The 19,333-nt window shown below is 41.5% G+C and overlaps 1 protein-coding gene across 2 annotated transcripts in view; it reads right to left on the reverse strand.

Annotated features, from left to right (window-relative positions):
- Positions 1 to 19,333, reverse strand: part of LOC133650528 (neuronal tyrosine-phosphorylated phosphoinositide-3-kinase adapter 1) — a 120,013-nt gene that overhangs the window by 37,399 nt on the left and 63,281 nt on the right. For both annotated transcript variants that reach the window (XM_062047869.1, XM_062047868.1), the window contains exon 3: positions 16,804 to 17,031. In XM_062047869.1, the coding sequence (XP_061903853.1) occupies positions 16,804 to 16,991 (188 nt within the window). In that variant the 5' untranslated portion in view covers positions 16,992 to 17,031. The remainder of the gene's footprint in view (positions 1 to 16,803; positions 17,032 to 19,333) is intronic.

A 19,333-nucleotide genomic window follows, 5' to 3' on the forward strand; every position in this document is an offset into this window, starting at 1 on the left:
AACTTTCTCTGTGCAAATAAGACACGTCGGGGTGCTCCTGTGCTCAACAAAGAAATATTGCATCTCCCACTTTTCCTGGAATTGTCTTTGCTCATCACTAACCTTTCTCTTCACTGCACGCTTTGAAAAAGACATGTTTGGGGTTGTGGAATATATTTGTATTTAGCCGACGCACGGAGAATAATGTTATTTCCGCAATGTGTGTCGTTCCGCTTTTCCTCCCGACAGCAACACGGCGGTCGGCAAAAAGTACCGGGAAAAAGTGACGGCTCCCGGAGTGTTATATGGCGTCATATAAAAATATATGTAGTGTTCATCGTGTGAGGCAATGCAAATTAAACAATAAAAAAAACAAATAACGGTTTGAATTGGTCCAGGTTATCGGGGACTTTATTACTGACGGACAGGTGTCGCCGTATGACCGCAGCCAGGCACGTAAGACAACCCTCGTCTCCATGGCAACGTTTCTCTCGCTTTCACTCATTTGCCGATTTTCCACTAACGCAGGGGTATTTTGGACCCAAATAACACAAACCGTCTCTGTCTGGAGCCAACGGGAGGGGGCGGGGTTGGGGTGGGTTGGGGGGCTCGCTGTGGAGTTTACAGCGAGAGAGAGCGAGAGAGAGCGAGAGAGAGCGAGAGAGAGCAAGAGAGAGCAAGAGAGAGCGAGCGAGGGAGGGAGAGATGGAGGAAGAGCGCTGTGCGTGTCTCGTGGAAAAGCAGCAAAACGTCTCTCTGCTTGCATCACGCAAGTGACGTCAATGTTCGGCCCTCGAGAGCCATATACCACACCATGATTGGTAGATTCCGTGTAGCCCGGAAGAGTTAGGGCTACAAGGAATTCTGGGTATTTGTTCTGTTGTGTTTATGTTGTGTTACGGTGTGGATGTTCTCCCAAAATGTGTTTGTCATTCTTGTTTGGTGTGGGTTCACATTGTGGCGCATATTTGTAACAGTAATAAAGTTTTTTTTATGCGGCCACCCTCAGTGTAACTTGTGTGGTTGTTGACTAAGTATGCATTGCAGTTGCTTACGTGTGTCTGATGAAGCCGCATATAACATGTGACTGTGCAGGCACATTGTTTGTATGGAGAAAAATGTGGACGTTAAAGGCCTACTGAAACCCACTACTACCGACCACGCAGTCTGATAGTTTATATGTCAATGATGAAATCTTAACATTATAACACATGCCAATACGGCCGGGTTAACTTATAAAGTGACATTTTAAATTTGCCGCTAAACTTCCGGTTCGAAACGCCTCTGAGGATGACGTATGCGCGTGACGTAGCCCGGCGAACACGGGTATGCCTTCCACATTGAAGCCAATATGAAAAAGCTCTGTTTTCATTTCATAATTCCACAGTATTCTGGACATCTGTGTTCGTGAATCTGTTGCAATCATGTTCATTGCATTATGGAGAAGGAAGCTGAGCAAGCAAAGAAGAAAGTTGTCGGTGCAAAATGGACGTATTTTTCGAACGTAGTCAGCAACAACAGTACACAGCCGGCGCTTCTTTGTTTACATTCCCGAAAGATGCAGTCAAGATGGAAGAACTCGGATAACAGAGACTCTAACCAGGAGGACTTTTGACTTCGATACACAGACGCCTGTAGAGAACTGGGACAACACAGACTCTTACCAGGATTACTTTGATTTGGATGACAAAGACGCAGACGTGCTACTGTGAGTATGCAGCTTTGGCTTCTAAACATTTGATCGCTTGACCGTATGTGCGCAACTTTTTTTTGCATATGTACGTAACTTTTAAAAAATATATAAGCTTTATGAACCTTGGGTTAGGTGAACGGTCTTTTGGGCTGAGTGATTGTGTGTGTTGATCAGGTGTTTGAATTGTATTGGCGTGTTCTATGGAGCTAGGAGCTAGCATAGGAGCTAGGAGCTAGCATAACAAACACGCAGGTGTTTTTATGCAGGATTAATTTGTGGCATATTAAATATAAGCCTGGTTGTGTTGTGGCTAATAGAGTATATATATGTCTTGTGTTTATTTACTGTTGTAGTCATTCCCAGCTGAATATCAGGTACCGTGAGTATGTAGCCTTGGCTGCTAAACATTTGATAGCTTGACCGTATGTGCGCGTCACGTACGTAACTTTTTAAAAATATATAAGCTTTATGAACCTTGGGTTAGGTGAACGGTCTTTTGGGCTGAGTGATTGTGTGTGTTGATCAGGTGTTTGAATTGTATTGGCGTGTTCTATGGAGCTAGGAGCTAGCAGAGGAGCTAGGAGCTAGCGTAACAAACACGCAGGTGTTTTTATGCAGGATTAATTTGTGGCATATTAAATATAAGCCTGGTTGTGTTGTGGCTAATAGAGTGTATATATATGACTTGTGTTTATTTATTGTTGTAGTCATTCCCAGCTGAATATCAGGTCACCCCCGGCTCTCACAGCATCTTTCCTATCTGAATAGCTTCAACTCCCCACTAGTCCTTCACTTGCACTTTACTCATCCACAAAATTTTTCATCCTCGCTCAAATTAATGGGGAAATTGTCGCTTTCTCGGTCCGAATCTCTCTCACTTCATGCGGCCATCATTGTAAACAATAGGGAACTTTGCGTATATGTTCAATTGACTAAATCACGCTACTTCCGGTAGGGGCAAGCCTTTTTTTTATCAGATACCAAAAGTTGCAATCTTTATCGTCGTTGTTCTATACTAAATCCTTTCAGCAAAAATATGGCAATATCGCGAAATGATCAAGTATGACACATAGAATAGATCTGCTATCCCCGTTTAAATAAAAAAAATTCATTTCAGTAGGCCTTTAAACCTCTTGCCATCGATATTGTTGTTCTCAGTAATGTTGATGGGTGAAAATTGGGAGAGTTGCCAAGAATGCTTCAGCTCAGCACATAACGCTGTCAAGCGGCATTCATATCAATCAATCAATGTTTATTTATATAGCCCTAAATCACAAGTGTCTCAAAAGGCTGTACAAGCCACAACGACATCCTCGGTACAGAGCCCACATACGGGCAAGGAAAACTCACCCTAGTGGGACGTCAATGTGAATGACTATGAGAAACCTTGGAGAGGACCGCATATGTGGGTAACCCCCCCCCCCCCCCCCCCCCCACCCGCCCCACTCTAGGGGAGACCGAAAGCAATGGATGTCGAGTGGGTCTGACATAATATTGTGAAAGTCCAACACATCAGCGAGAGTCCAGTCCATAGTGGGGCAAGCAGGAACCATCCCGAGTGGAGACGGGTCAGCAGCGTAGAGATGTCCCCATCCGATGGACAGGCTAGCGGTCCACCCCGGGTTTGGAGCAGAGTAGAAAAGAAAAGAAAAGAAACGGCAGATCAACTGGTCTAAACAGGGAGTCTATTTAAAGGCTAGAGTATACAAATGAGTTTTAAGATGAGACTTAAATGCTTCTACTGAGGTAGCATCTCTAACTTTTACCGGGAGGGCATTCCATAGTATTGGAGCCCGAATAGAAAACGCTCTATAGCCCGCAGACTTTTTTTGGGCTCTGGGAATCACTAATAAGCCGGAGTTCTTTGAACGCAGATTTCTTGCCGGGACATATGGTACAATACAATCGGCAAGATAGGTAGGAGCTTGACCGTGTAGTATTTTATACGTAAGTAGTAAAACCTTAAAGTCGCATCTTAGGTGCACAGGAAGCCAGTGCAGGTGAGCCAGTATAGGCGTAATATGATCAAACTTTCTTGTTTTTGTCGAAAGTCTAGCAGCCGCATTTTGTACCATCTGTAATCTTTTAATGCTAGACATAGGGAGGCCCGAAAATAAAACGTTACAGTAATCGAGACGAGATGTAACGAACGCATGGATAATGATCTCAGCATCGCTTGTGGACAAAATGGGACGAATTTTAGCGATATTACGGAGATGAAAGAAGGCCGTTTTAGTAACACTTTTAATGTGCGACTCAAACGAGAGAGTTGGGTCGAAGATAATACCCAGATTCTTTACAGAGTCATCTTGTTTAATTGTTTGGTTGTCAAATGTTAAGGTGGTATTTTTAAATAGATGTCGGTGTTGAGCAGGACCGATAATCAGCATTTCCGTTTTCTTAGCGTTGAGTTGCAAAAAGTTAGCGGACATCCATTGTTTAATTTCATTAAGACACGCCTCCAGCTGACTACAATCCGGCGTGTTGGTCAGCTTTAGGGGCATGTAGAGTTGAGTGTCATCAGCATAACAGTGAAAGCTAACACCGTATTTGCGTATGATGTCACCTAGCGGCAGCATGTAAATACTAAAGAGTGCAGGGCCAAGAACCGAACCCTGGGGAACTCCGCACGTTACCTTAACATAGTCCGAGGTCACATTGTTATGGGAGACACACTGCATCCTGTCAGTAAGATAAGAGTTAAACCAAGACAAGGCTAAGTCTGTCATCCCAATACGCGTTTTGATACGCTCTAATAAAATATTATGATCAACAGTATCGAAAGCGGCGCTAAAATCAAGAAGCAGCAACATAGATGACGCATCAGAATACATCGTTAGCAATAGATCATTAGTCATTTTTGCGAGGGCTGTCTCCGTAGAGTGATTTGCCCTGAAACCGGATTGAAAAGGTTCACAGAGATTGTTAGACACTAAGTGTTCCTTTAGCTGCTGTGCTACAATTTTTTCGAGGATTTTCGAGATAAACGGAAGGTGGGACACTGGCCGGTAGTTTACCAGGCGATCAGGATCGAGGTTAGGTCTTTTGAGTAGAGGATGAATAACCGCTTTTTTGAATGCTAGGGGAACAGTGCCAGAGGAAAGTGATAAGTTTATAATATTTAATACTGATGGACCTAATAATACAACATTTAAGTTTCCCAGGAATTGGGTCAAGTAAACATGTTGTTTGTTTTGTCCCATTTACACATTTTGACAATTCCTCCAATGTTATTTCATCAAAGAGAGAGAAACTATTTTGGAGGGCAGTGTCCGTCGTATATACAGTCGTATCTGTGTTAATAGAACCCAGTTGTAGCTGAGATGCATTGTCTTTAATCTCTTTTGTAATGACTTCAATTTTCTTATTAAAGAAATTTCATAAAGTCATCTGCTGAGTGGGTGGAGCTACTGGGAGAAGTCCCTTGTTGGGTTAGCGATGCTACTGTACTAAACAGAAATTTAGGATCATTTTTGTTGAGGTGGATGAGATTTGAGTAATATTTAGCTTTAGCTGAGGTAAGCATGCGTTTATAAGTTATTAAACTATCACACCATGCTTGATGGAAAACCTCAAGTTTAGTCGCACGCCATTTGCGTTCCAGCTTTCTACATGATAATTTCTGGGCTTTAGTTTCTTCTGTAAACCATGGGGTACGCCTTTTAGGGGCCCTTTTTAGCTTTAGCGGTGCTACAATATCAATGGTGTCGCGCAGGGCGTCGTTAAAGTTGTTAGTGAGGTTATCAATAGAGCCCACATAATTTGGGAATGGTGCCATTACCGAAGGCAGTAGGTCAGTAAGAGTCGTCGTTGTGGCAGCATTAATGTTGCGGGTGCTATAGTAGTTATTATTATTATTATTAACTCGCGGGCCGCACTAACATTAAACGTTCATATTGAGGTGCGGGCCGCACAATAACGTCTCGCGGGCCGCATGTTTGAGACCCCTGCTCTAATTGTTCATGTGTGTGAGCAAACACAAAACTCCCTGAGCATTCAGTGGAGCCCATGTGAGCAACATCAGACGTGCACACTGTGGCTACACCAGCAGCACACCTGTCCCAAACCTGACTAAAAAACAAGTTCAATCTCCATCCATCCATTCATTTTCTACCGCGGGGTGCTGGAGCCTATCTCAGCTGCATTCAGGCGGAAGGCGGGGTACACCCTGGACAAGTCCCCACCTCATCGCAGGGCCAACACAGATAGACAGACAACATTCTCTTATTATTATAATCAAATGACACCAGTCATTTCCATGAGGTTATTTTCTAATATAAGTGTTTAGGCCCACTTACAATGACAATAACAAAAAATATTGTTTTTCATGAACTGTGTACTTGTATTGTTTGTCTGGGTGGAGGTCCTGCTTTGGACATAATTTGTACCCCTTTCAGACATTGCATTTAGTTCCCATTAAAACATTCACATGTTGCACAATGAGATGTAAGCAGGGGATCTTGTGTACATTACTGCAACTTCCTGTTAGTAAAAAATATATTTTTATTAGTATTTATTTATAATACTAACAGCATTTCATGATTAATATCTATAAATTAAGATTCCTAATAAATGACACTAGAATAAGCACACATTTGATAGGTAAATCATAGTGTAACAACCTGGAATGACACTTTATGTGTGGTGTTGCAGTTGTCCGACTTTTTGTGTGTCTGTAAACGTATCACTGGCTAAGTGCCATTTGTGCATGTGTTGGCGCAAGTGAGAAAGAGCGAGCGGCTGCTGTTGATATAACAAAGTTGCTTTTGGTCTGGTTTGTACTGCAGAAAATGACCAGGTTTGCTAGATATCATTTTTTTTACAAATGTTTTGGTGATGTTTTTATGGCCGACATTAAAGATTTTTGCTCTGTACAGTGATGGATGGAATTCATGTCCTCAAAGCGTCTCGACAGACGTTACAATATTTGAACAATGATGACGAAAACTGTTTTCTCTGTCGTGTCCGTGTGTCGAAAAGTGTTATGCGCTTATTTTTTTATTTGATTTTGTGCGTGGCATAGATTTGCCGTGCGCAGAGGACGCTTGAGCAGTGCACAATTGCACAGGCGCGCACCTTAGAGGGAACGTTGCTTGTCACCATGACTTGTGATTTCAAAGCAAGTTATCCATCGATCGGTTAGTATATAATATAATAAATCACACAGTTTTGCATATTCAAATTGTGTAACAAGACTGTTATATTTTTATATTCATATACAGTAAGGAAGGGATTCATATGGCCCCAATCCTGGGTGGATCTCGGGTGAGAGGAAGAGGAGAGGTTAATCATTTTGCAATACAGTCTGCTCAATACAGTCACACTACATTGCAACTGACGCTGTAGTCAAAGTTGGAATTGCCACAAAACACATTTTAAGATATTAAACACGATACTGCCCTCTGGTGGGTAAAGTACATAGCACATGCCCCAAATTCGTTATGTTTCATGTGTCAGGTAAACCGTGACAAATGGGGCCATATGAATCCCCTTCTTAGTGTATATCCCCCATTACAAGCAGCATTCTGATTGCAGCCATAATTGCAACATGGCCCTCAATAAAAAAACTGTTTGACAGCCCTGCTTTATTGAGTGCATAGAAATGCAGACTATTGATTACATATTACATATAACAGCGCTGACGATGAGCCAAACCACACTGTAAATCCAGATCAACCACAAAAAAAAAGATGTTTTGGGAAAGGCCCAGTCAGAACCCAGAACTAAATCTAACTAAAAAGAAGAGGGGAAGACTGGAAGAGCTTTTGTGAGGAAAAAGCATCATTTTGTGTTGAAATAAATAGATACTTCAATAATGTCTTACTTACAGACTGTACTTAAGCAACCTCAATTGTTTACCAGTTATCAGTTCAGTACAAGTATTCTCACTCCTCTCAATACTCAAGCAGTTATTTAGCAATGTAAACATATATTCTGTGTATAATTTTGAAATAACCTATCTTATTTCTGCAGCCATTTAACCCTCATGCTGTATATACAGTTGCTAGCGGTTGGTGAGTTAAAGATGGCTTTTACACATTCATTACTGAGGAGCTATTTAACAAGCAAGTGATAACTCATCTGATCTCACCGCCAGGCAAATTATATGATGTGAGCTCTTTTTTATCACAAAGACATCTTCATCAGTAGCAATTTATCATAAACATTTATTGTAGTAATGCTCTAGCTGATGGTCCAAATGAGTATTCCCCTCACATTAATGTCCCATTAGGCTTACGGTGCAAATAAAACACTGAAGAAAAGACGGTGCTTTTGCCACCTTTGACCCAATCATGTGGAAAGAAGCAGGAGGGAAATAAGACAAGATGAGGTCATCAGCTGCTTCCAACAACATTTCTTGAGGGATTCGGTCTCCTGATTAGGACCACGCTGACGGAGATGTTGCCGGGGAGATACCGTGTCAGTGATGGCGCCTCTAGCAGCTTATTTATTGTCTACAATTCTGGGCTAATGTTCACGAGTGGTTTGCGCTCAAACAACCGAATGTGCGCAAAGAGATGAGAACATGCAACGTGGTGTCAGAGCAATCCGTCATGTCTTGTGGAAAGTTGTAGGTTAAGGTTGAGCGCTGACATTGAGTGTGCGAGTGTCCTCATTGTGACGGACCTCACTGACACGTTTGACACAACACACGACACTTTAATTGATGGCCTTAAGTTATGGCTCGTCTCCAACGTAGCGCTACACTTGTGATTCATCTTCTGCCACTGCTGGTGAACATGCACGGTGATGCTACTCTAATACGCTCTTTAGGTATTGGTGGGGTAAAAGTGTAGACAGCTGTCTGCATGTGACACTTTGTTTAATGTGCTGTCTACATGGTATACTTTACCCACCAATGAAAATATGGGTTATTACTTTGGGTTTGACTAGTTTGTTTTAATAAATTGAATGACAACATCCTTCGAAAATAAACGTAATGCACTGCGATGATTTTGTATAAATGAGTCTAGTTAATGTATGTGGCTCAAAATAAGAGTGAGAAATTAGCCATTCAACTCAGAATTCTGAGGAATTTATATTAAAATATGAAGCCAATGTTTTGTGAGCTTTGTGTACACAGTGTTTCTCATATATTAATTTACAGTGCATCCGGGAAGTATAAACAGCACTTCACTTTTCCACATTTTGTTATTTTACAGCCTTATTTTGAAAAAAGAAATTAATTTTTGTCCTCAAAATTCTACACACAATACCCCATAATGACAATGTGAAAACTAAAAAAAAAATCACATTCACAATGCCTTTGCTCAATACTTTGTTGATGCACCTTTGGCAGCAATTACAGCCTCATGTCTTTTTTAATCGGATGCCACACCTATCTTGGGGCAGTTTTGCCCATTCCTCTTTGCAGCACCTCTGTTCATTGTTGCATTCATCTTTCCCTCTATCTTGACTAGTCTCCCAGTTCCTGTCGCCTCAGAAAAACATCCCCACAGTAGGGATGGTATTGGCCTGGTGATGAACGGTGCTTATTTTCCTCCAAACATGATGCCTGGCATTCACGCCAAAGAGTTCAATCTGTGTATCATCAGACCAGAGAATTTTGTTTCTCATGGTCTGAGAGTATTTCAGGGTCCTTTTTAGCAAACTTTTTACAAAGGAATGGCTTCCATCTGGCCACTACCATACATGCCTGATTGGTGGATTTCTGCAAAGATAGTTGCCCTTCTGGAAGGTTCTCCGCTCTCCACAGAGGATTGTTGTAGCTCTGACAGTGTGACCTTCGGGTTCTTGGTCACCTCCCTGACTAGACTAAATAAGATGAATGCAGCAATGTACAGACACATTCTGGATGAAAACCAATGCTTCCCGTTCAACCCGATGGAGCTTGAGAGGTGCTGCAAAGAGGAATGGGCAAAACTGCCCAAAGATAGGTGTGTCAAGCTTGTGGCATCGTATTCAAAAAGACTTATGCAAATGCAGTGAATACTTATGTACATGTGTACTTTTTTTTTATTTTTTAAGTTTTAATAAATTAGCAAAATGAAAAAAAATATTCACATTGTCATTATAGGGTACTGTGTGTAGAATTTTGAGGACAATGTATTCCATTTTGAAATAAGGCTGTAACATAACAAAATGTGGAAAAAGTGAAGCGCTGTGAATACTTTCCTAATGCACTGTATTAAATGAGTATTCAGACCCCTCTTAAAGGGGTGTCACTGTAAATGTATTTCGTTTTTTTGCTTCGGGGCAGAGGCGCACTGAATTTTTACGCAGTACGCATTAAAAGTGAAAAACAGGAAGTGTTTATTGAAGTAATAGAATAAAGGCAGTCACGGAAGGAAAAGTATTTGCCCCAGGAATGAAGATCCAGACATGCAGGGCACCTCCACAAGCCTGGCAATGCAAAGACAAGGTGTCGACATGTGCAGAACACCAAATTTGCCAAATAAGTTTGTACTAATTAATTTAAAAATATGTTTGCTCCCAAAAGTTTAATTGAATGAAGATCATTGGGAACACCTGCCCCATATAACACAGATACAGTCCATCCATCCATCCATCCATTTTCTACCGCTTGTCCCTTTTGGGGTTGCAGGGGGGTGCTGGAGCCTATCTTAGCTTCATTCGGGCGGAAGGCGGGGTACACCCTAGACAAGTCGCTATCTCATTGCAGGGCCAACACAGATAGACAGACAACATTCACACTCACATTCACTAGGGCCGTGGTTCTTAACCTTGTTGGAGGTACCGAACCTCACCAGTTTCATATGCACATTCACCGAACCCTTCTTCAGTGAAAAATAAAATGTTTTATTTTTTTTTTGTTCAAATTCAAGACAAAGTTATATGTTTTTTTTACTAGTGCACAAAATGAACCGTGCATGAACATCACCTTGTTCAAAGAACAAAACCAACACAGTGCATGAACTCACAACAAATTACACACTTGCAAATCAGATGGAAAATTAGAGGGAACATTGTTTGGGGGTATCCATAATACTTAGACTTAGACTTGCTTTTTATGGTCATTGAAATGTTAACTTTACAGTACAAATACGCAGATAGGGAGAAGTTTTTATTTACATGATTGATTGATTGAATGAAACTTGTATTAGTAGATTGCACAGTGCAGTACATATTCCGTACAATTGACCACTAAATGTTAACACCCGAATAAGTTTTTCAACTTGTTTAATTAAGTCGGGGTCCACGTTAATCAATTCATGAGTGTGGTGTGTCTTGACCGCTGTGGCGGAGGCTCTGCCGAACCCCTGAGGCCGACTCACCGAACCCCTAGGGTTCGATCGAACCCAGGTTAAGAACCACTGCACTAGGGCCAATTCCTTGCCTTTTAAATTCAAAGAATTCTGGATGTAAACAAGTTTTATTACATGCAGTAAGTAGTATATTGACACGTGTTTTTAATATTTTGGTTACTGTAGTTGATTTAAGGACATAATTCACCACACCTGTTTACTTGACTTTGTCCTCATTATTCACTGCCATTGTTCTATTGTGCACATAACAATGTTGTTCTTGTTTACATTCATATATGCAGTTAAGAGTGAGTAATTCAGTGCGGCCCCTTTAAGTGGCCGTCAGGAGATTCTCACAAAGGTGGGGGTTTGTTGTTCCCACCAATTGTGAGTGTTTGTGATGTAAGCGTTCATTCTTGCTGGTTCTTGATGAATAAACGACGCACACGTTTTTGTGTGTCAACGATACTTCAAGTCGTTTTGCTTTCACACTTCAATCCCAACACTGGTGACCCCGACGCTTCACTGAACGGATTCAGTGAATATTATCGACCACGACGGCGAATACGGTTTCTCTGAAGCTGCCTGAGTTCTGGGAATCTGCATGGTTGGCCCAGGCCGAGGCACAGTTCGCCCTGCGTGGTATCACCGAGGACGACACTAAGTTTTATTATGTCGTGTCCTCCCTCGGGAGTGCGACGGCGACCAGAGTGGCGTCCTTACGCACCCACCGGAGAGGAACAAGTATGTCACGTTGAAGGCTCACCTCTTATAACATTTCAACTTTCCGACGCGGAGCGAACTAGCAGCCTTTTTTCGTTGCAGGGGCTTGGCGATTGCAAGCCCTGAACTAATGGACAAAATGCTAGGACTCTTAGGTGAGCACAGACCAGGATTCTTCTTTGTGCAGCTTTTCCTGAGACTGCTGCCTTCTCAGGTGCGGGCTGCTTTAGCCAACACCGCCATTTTGGACTGCCGCGAACTAGGTGCTGAAGCTGATAAGTTCTTTTTAGCCTTCCAACCGACCTATGTGGCTACTTTCCTTACGGCTGAGACAGAAAGACCCATGGCAGATTCTTCCACTCTCGCTGCTGCTACGGATTCTGGACTATGTTTTTTCCACGCAAAGTTCGGGACCAAAGCCAGGCGATGCTGTCCCCCGTGTAGTTTTCGTGGACCACCGCCGGGAAAAGCCGGGGCCGGCGCTCAGCAGTGGCCATGAGCGTCGGCAGTACTGGCAGGCTGCTTTTCATCCAGGACTCCCTCTCTGGACGACGTTTCCTGTGTGACACCGGCGCGCAGAGGAGCGTCCTGCCAGCATCAAGGTTGGACATGCTGTCTGAGTCACATGGCCCCCCCATGGAATCGGCCAATGGCAGCCCTATCCGCACTTACGGAATACGATACATGGAACTGTGTTTTGGTGGACAGCGTTTCAGTTGGAACTTTGTGACTGCTAAAGTGACGGTGCCGCTCATCGGTGCAGATTTTCTCTGTGCTTTCGGCCTCCTTGTGGAGGTAAAAAACAGGCGTTTGGTGGATGCGATTACGTTCTGCTAGTACAAGTGCAGTCTCAGCGCGACGGACTCAATCAAAATAATAGTTTTATATGTCGTTATCAATGCGGGGAAATGGGCTCCAAAAGGGGGCGTCATATCAAGTCTGGCGATGGAAAGGGGATGTACCAAGTGCAGTTAGTTAACTGATGATTCGGGAGAAGATGCTACCAAAACACATGTTACGCAACATGAAATATCTTCCTCTGGGACCTCTTCACTGTTTCAAAGGATTGACGCCATGTTTGTTTACAATGAGCTATGGGGGACGTTTACGACACAAGTAAGAGAAAAGGAGCACTGGATTTGCTCACCCTAGCCCACCTATCTCACCTCATTATATTGTTTTTTTAATTTGTATGGGTTATCGCAGTTATTTTTTTTTTTATGTTAACAGATTTATTAGTGTGATGTCATAATTCTTTATATCCGCACAATAATTACCGTATTTTTCGGAGTATAAATCGCTCCGGAGTATAAGTCGCACCGGCCGAAAATGCATAATAAAGAAGGAAAAAAACATATATACGTCGCACTGGAGTATAAGTCGCATTTTGGGGGGAAATGTATTTGATAAAACCCAACACCAAGAATAGACATTTGAAAGGCAATTTAAAATAAATAAAGAATAGTGAACAACAGGCTGAATAAGTGTATGTTATGTGACGCATAAATAACCAACTGAGAATGTGCCTGGTATGTTAACGTAACATATTATGGTAAGAGTCATTCAAATAACTATAACATATAGAACATGCTATACGTTTACCAAACAATCTGTCACTCCTAATCGCTAAATCCCATGAAATCTTATACGTCTAGTCTCTTACGTGAATGAGCTAAATAATATTATTTGATATTTTACGGTAATGTGTTAATAATTTCACACATAAGTCGCTCCTGAGTATAAGTCGCACCCCCGGCCAAACTATGAAAAAAACTGCGACTTATAGTCTGAAAAATACGGTATCTGTCCAATGTTTATCATGCACTCCTACTAATAACACAAAGCTGACATTAAAAAAAAATTATATATTGTCGGGATTTGAAAATTAAATATATAAATGGCCCTCGCATCCTTTGATTTGTCATTGTGCGGCACTAAGTCGAAAACGTTTGGACACCCCTCCTTTAGCCTATCGAGGCAGACAAACGCTGGTCTGCCAATTAAAGAAGAATAAGAAACATTATTACATGGAATTCAACACTAATTGCTGCTTTTCAAAGGCATATTGTCTGCAAGAATGCACAAAAAACACAAAAGCACTTTGCACGATTATTTCTGGGTCCCACTGCTGGGAATAGTCTGCTTTTTCTCAAATTCGCCTGTTTACCATTCTTTATCTTCACAGCCATCCCTGCCTCATAAATTGAATTTGTCTCCCGAGGCCCTCCTGTTCTCAAACTGTCCCCCTCCGCCCTTCATGTCGCCTCTTTTGTCCCCCCTCTTGCAGCTTGGTCTGAGTTCCATATTTTTGCCCCGGTGCAACTTTATCCTTATACTCGCCCTCATGTCCCACACGCTGTCCTGTACCTCCCTTAGCTGGATGGCGTCAGGAAGACCTCCCTACTCCTGGAAAATACTTCTAAAAAATCTACAAGGAAACTTAAAGAATGCGTGGAATTGGGTTGATCAAAACCTCTTTCTGAAACACTTGCTGGAAGCACATGCTGCACAACTTCTCCCCACCCCGAGCTCACACACACAGTTGAAGAGGTGCATTGTCGCCAGCGAAGTGGGACTCAAAGTGGGATGGCGTCGCCTTGCTGTCACCTGATTCAAAGTGTGCGTGTACTTCCTCTGCTGTGATCTCATGAGCCTGCTTTGATGCCGGCGTGTCGGACAGCTTGTTCGTGTCCGTGCAACTTAAGAGTGGAAAAACAAGTTGACATGATATGCTTAATTGTGTTTCATTGTATCCATTAAACCATATCCAATTGTATTTACAATCCGCTAAATATGTGAAAATAACGTTTAAACATCACAAAATGCCACAAATTAAGTCAGCCATTTTGAATATTCTGCTCCGAATATCTTTGGCTATTTCCGGAGATTGACGTCACCGTAGTAACGCTTCTGCACTCTGACCATGTTACAAGATCAGTCATACTGGAAATACGCAAACATTTGAAAAAGATGTGGTGTTTATCATTTACAATACTTATGTAAGAAATTAACACATGTTTTTCTTTTTTTATGCATTCTAAATCGAAAATAAAAAAATTAATAAAAAGTCTGCTAACACTGGAGTCTATAGGGGCTCTCTATTTTGCCCACAAAACTCTCTAAATAACCACCCAAAACCTGCAAACAATACTCTATTTACATCACGTGACCTGAATATTAACCCAATGTTAATAATAGTGTTATTATAAGAGCTACCACAGACAAGTATTTTTAGCATTGATAACCGAGAGTTTACTATAGTTACGCTGCACTGGACTCAAGAAGAGACTTTAATGTAATTATAAAATGAAACTGAAGATGGCAGTAATGCAACATACATGGATGCAAACTGCCGTAAAACTGTAAAGAAGAAGAAGAAGCTTATGCAGCACTGACCGGCAGCATATTGAGCCGGTGTGCTGCTTCTGCTACCACTGCATCACGTTCGGCTCATCAAAGTTACTCTAGATGATAAATCATGCCTCTCATCTGGGTAATAAGAGGATTGGTCGTCTGCCCCTTGCAGGACACACAAACACCCAATCACACTCACACTTGTGCACAATTCAGAGTCTCCACTTACCTAATATACATATTATTTGGAATGTGGCAGAAACAAATGCAACACCAGCATGCCCAAACCAAGATTTGAACGCATTATCAGACTATGAGACAATCATGCTAACCACTCTCCGCCCCCATGAGGCCATGATCACATATAGTTTCCTACAAATCTTTTTTTTCCCCACAGTTCTACCTGCTGGATCTGGTGGGTAACTGCAACACATGGCCACAATGCACGCCAACTTTAACAGCTAAAAGTGAAAACAAACTCCTCCAATGTTGTTCTTTGGTTTACAAGCATTAGTGAACAAACAAATACACCTACTGTAATTTGCAGGATTATGCAAAAACTACGAAGGGCCTGATTTACTAAGATCCAAATACCTTGCGCTAAACAGTGTGTGCAATTTATAAAACAGCGTGAACTATTAGTGGGTGTGTTGCGTGCGATCTACTAAGAGTGCACGTACAATTGAAAAGTGGTGCAGACCGCCTGATTTAAATGAGGATTTTGCGTGTATTACACTCTCATGTACTGCACATTTATTTCATCATGGTCGCACCTATGGCGTTTTTTTATGTTTTCAAACAAGCAGGAGACACCTACCACTTTTTATGGGCATTTTAGTAGCAGCCGTGCAGTGCATTAACTGTACATTAACACCATCTTTTCTTTTTTACCACTGAAGGCGCATGGGGGGAGGCTGCACTACTGTCTTCTAGATGCAAAAAATGCATCCTTCTAGAAGTTGTTTTATCATATAGGATATATCTTAACGATATATATTCTATGTGAAAAAACAAATGATACCAAAACAAATCAAATGAACTTGTTTTAATCAAATTATAAAAGGATATTGCTGAATAGATGATGTGTCTACTGTCTAATATTTCTTTTATTTCTGCCCTTCCAAATATATCGAAACGTACACGTAGGACGGAGGATTCTCTGTCCATTGTCTCTTTGCAGCGCGAGCACTCCTCGCTCACAGGTGTGGGGAACTGTCAGTTTGCGCGTCCTTTTCAAGCTTGCTAAATAAAATGCAAAGTACCGGTAGTGCCCCCAAGATGATGATGAGTGTTGATAAATCACATCGCGTGTGCTGTATAATATATTTGCATTTTCTCCTCCCAGTATCGTGGGCCTTTTGATGACCAGCATATACTTAGCATATTAACGAAGTCACAGACGCAAAATGGATTGCACGCCTTATTCTGCTCAATTCACTTTGCACACATTTAGTCGATTAACTTCACTCGGCCATCAAGTTTTAGTACACGTAAACCTTTACCCTAAGTGTATAACCTCATCATTTGAAAATAGCAGTTGCACCGATCGTTGCCATAATTCCATATTCATATTTAGTTTTCCTGACCTCTGCCATGCTGCTTTTTGTCCTCCTTCAACCTCCTGACATTTGGCTGACTTTATAGAAGTTTGTCTCATCTACTCTACATATTAAGTAAGAAATGCTGCTATGCAAATTTGTTCAGGACCTTTCCAGCTAACAAGTTGTGTTCAGAATCCAAATTTGGGAATGAAACCCACTGAATCTTCCCGAAGAGTTGTGTATCCCTCTCTGATCTAATCTCCTATATAAATTCTGCCTCACTCACCTTTTCTTGCTGCCATCTTGGTCCCTCTGCCTCCAGTCCAAACGGCTCTTGCGATACAGCAGGTTCATGTCGCTGCGAGGTCGCTCCACCTCGCAGCCAATCACAGCGCAGTGTAGCTGCTTGCTCCGCCTCTCTATGTCCCGCAGGAAATGCTTGACTGCCACATCCTGGGCAGAGCCAGAGCTCATGGTACTCAGGGAGGCCAGAGATGTGTTGTCACAAGTTCACCTGAATGACAATAAAACAATGGCAGCGTGTAAGTCAGGCAGATTGCTGATTTACAGAACAAGTCAAACTATTGCGAGTTTGACCAACATTTTTAGGGCGATACACAAAAACTCAACAAATTTCACTAGAAAAATCAACAAGTGACCTGAAAATTCAGCTCAGTAATTGTGTGTGTGCTTTTGCCTGGCCTTTTTTGTGTGATTATAACCATAGAACCAGAAATGGAGTTCATTATAAGTGGCACTCAAGTCTCCTCGACAGGGGCGCCGCTAGGGATTTTGGGCCCCATGAAAAGAATCTTTACAGGGCCCCCTGTATTATAATTTCATCATCATTAGGGGCCTCTCTGGGCCCCCCTCCATCATGGGCCCCTAGAATCCGTCTCCTTTACCCCCCCTTTTCGGCGCCCCTGCTCCTCGACACAACAACAGTATTAATTAAACACGTAGAGCAGAATTGACTGTTAACTGAGCTGTGCTTTAGTGAGATTTCAATGTACTGTTTTTACATTTTACTAACTAATTTCTACTGTGATCATTTTTCTCATGTAACTGCTCATTTTAAAATACAGCATTGCAGGTGGTGCACGATGAAGTGACTTTTGTATCCAGTTTGACCCTTGAACGGATTTACTCTATTCCCGTGATTGAAATTTGTTTGACAAAAAGATTGTTTTTGACCTTAGAGCAGGGGTGTCTCAAGTGCGGCCCAGGGGCCATTTTTGTCCTACAGCTGTTTTTTTATTGGCTCTTGACACATTCTCAAAATTAACTGCATTAATTATTAATGAAGTGTTTGAGATACAACAACTGCAGTTGTGTCCGTTTCCCTATATTGTGGAATTTGTATTTTTGTAAGTATATTCTGAAAAATGTTTGCCCTAGATTAAAAAAAAAAAATCAAGCATAAAAATGGCTAAATAAACTAAAAATATTAATACTACAGTAGTATTGTCCATTGGAAGAAACCAAACCAATCAGATCACGGCGTTCAGTATCGTGGCCACTGATTAGCTCAGCCTCAGGCAGCATTACTATATTGGATTAAGAGTGTAACTAAAGTGTGTTATTTTTGCGTTATCTAGAATGGCTCTCATAATGTTGACACATGTTTTTAGACAGTAGCAAACCTTTTTTTGTTATGTTCTAGCTATGAAATCTTAGATTTCTAATTAATGATTCCTACTATGTAGTAATTCATTCAGCACAGTCATGCCTGGAATTATTTAATAGCTATAAACTCGGGTTTGAATGTTGTCTGTCTATCTGTGTTGGTCCTGTGATGAGCTGGCGACTTGTCCAGGGTGTACCCCGCCTTCTGCCTGAATGCAGCTGATATAGGCTCCAGCACCCCCAGCGACCCTAAAAAGGGACAAGCTGTAGGAAATGGATGGATGGATGGAAACTCTGGATTACTGTATCCCCAGTTTGACCCCAGAACAGGTGATTATATTCCCATAGTTGGATTGTTTTTTTTACCTTAGAGCAGGGGTGTTCAAAGCGCATCCCGGGGGCCAGTTGTGTCTCAAAATTAGTTGTTTTTTGTATTGGCCTTCAGCATGTTCTTAAGAATAAATGAATAATTTATTCATGAGACATATGAGATTCAACAAATATTTGCGTTGACACCTATAACAGGTGTCAAACTAATTTTTATTGAGGGCCATATCACAGTTATAGCTGCCCTCACAGGGCCGCTTGTAACAGTAAATATTATATGAATATACATGTATAAGAATTGGTCTCATGGCATTGTTGCTAACATGGATTTTATTATTATGTACAGTATTTTTTACATACACTGTTAAAAAAATGGTGGATTGTGCAGTCCAAAAAACTGGCAGCTCAGTCGCCAGATTTCTACTGTAAAATCTACGACTGTAAATGGAAACAATGAAGTCTGGCGACTGAGTGCCATTTTTTTTTTTACCGTAAAATGTGTGTTTACAGTGTATTACTGTAAATTTTAAAACAAACTACCGTATTTTTCGGAGTATAAATTGCTCCGGAGTATAAGTTGCACCGGCCGAAAATGCATAATATAAAAGGAAAAAAACATATATAAGTCGCACTGGAGTATAAGTCGCATTTTTTGGGGAAATTTATTTGATAAAACCCAACACCAAGAATAGACATTTGAAAGGCAATTTAAAATAAATAAAGAATAGTGAACAACAGGCTGAATAAGTGTACGTTATATGACGCATAAATAACCAACTGAGAACGTGCCTGGTATGTTAACGTAACATATTATGGTAAGAGTCATTCAAATAACTATAACATATAGAACATGCTATACGTTT

Source organism: Entelurus aequoreus, linkage group LG05, assembly GCF_033978785.1.
Source record: "Entelurus aequoreus isolate RoL-2023_Sb linkage group LG05, RoL_Eaeq_v1.1, whole genome shotgun sequence".
NCBI classification, from domain to species: Eukaryota; Metazoa; Chordata; class Actinopteri; order Syngnathiformes; family Syngnathidae; genus Entelurus; species Entelurus aequoreus.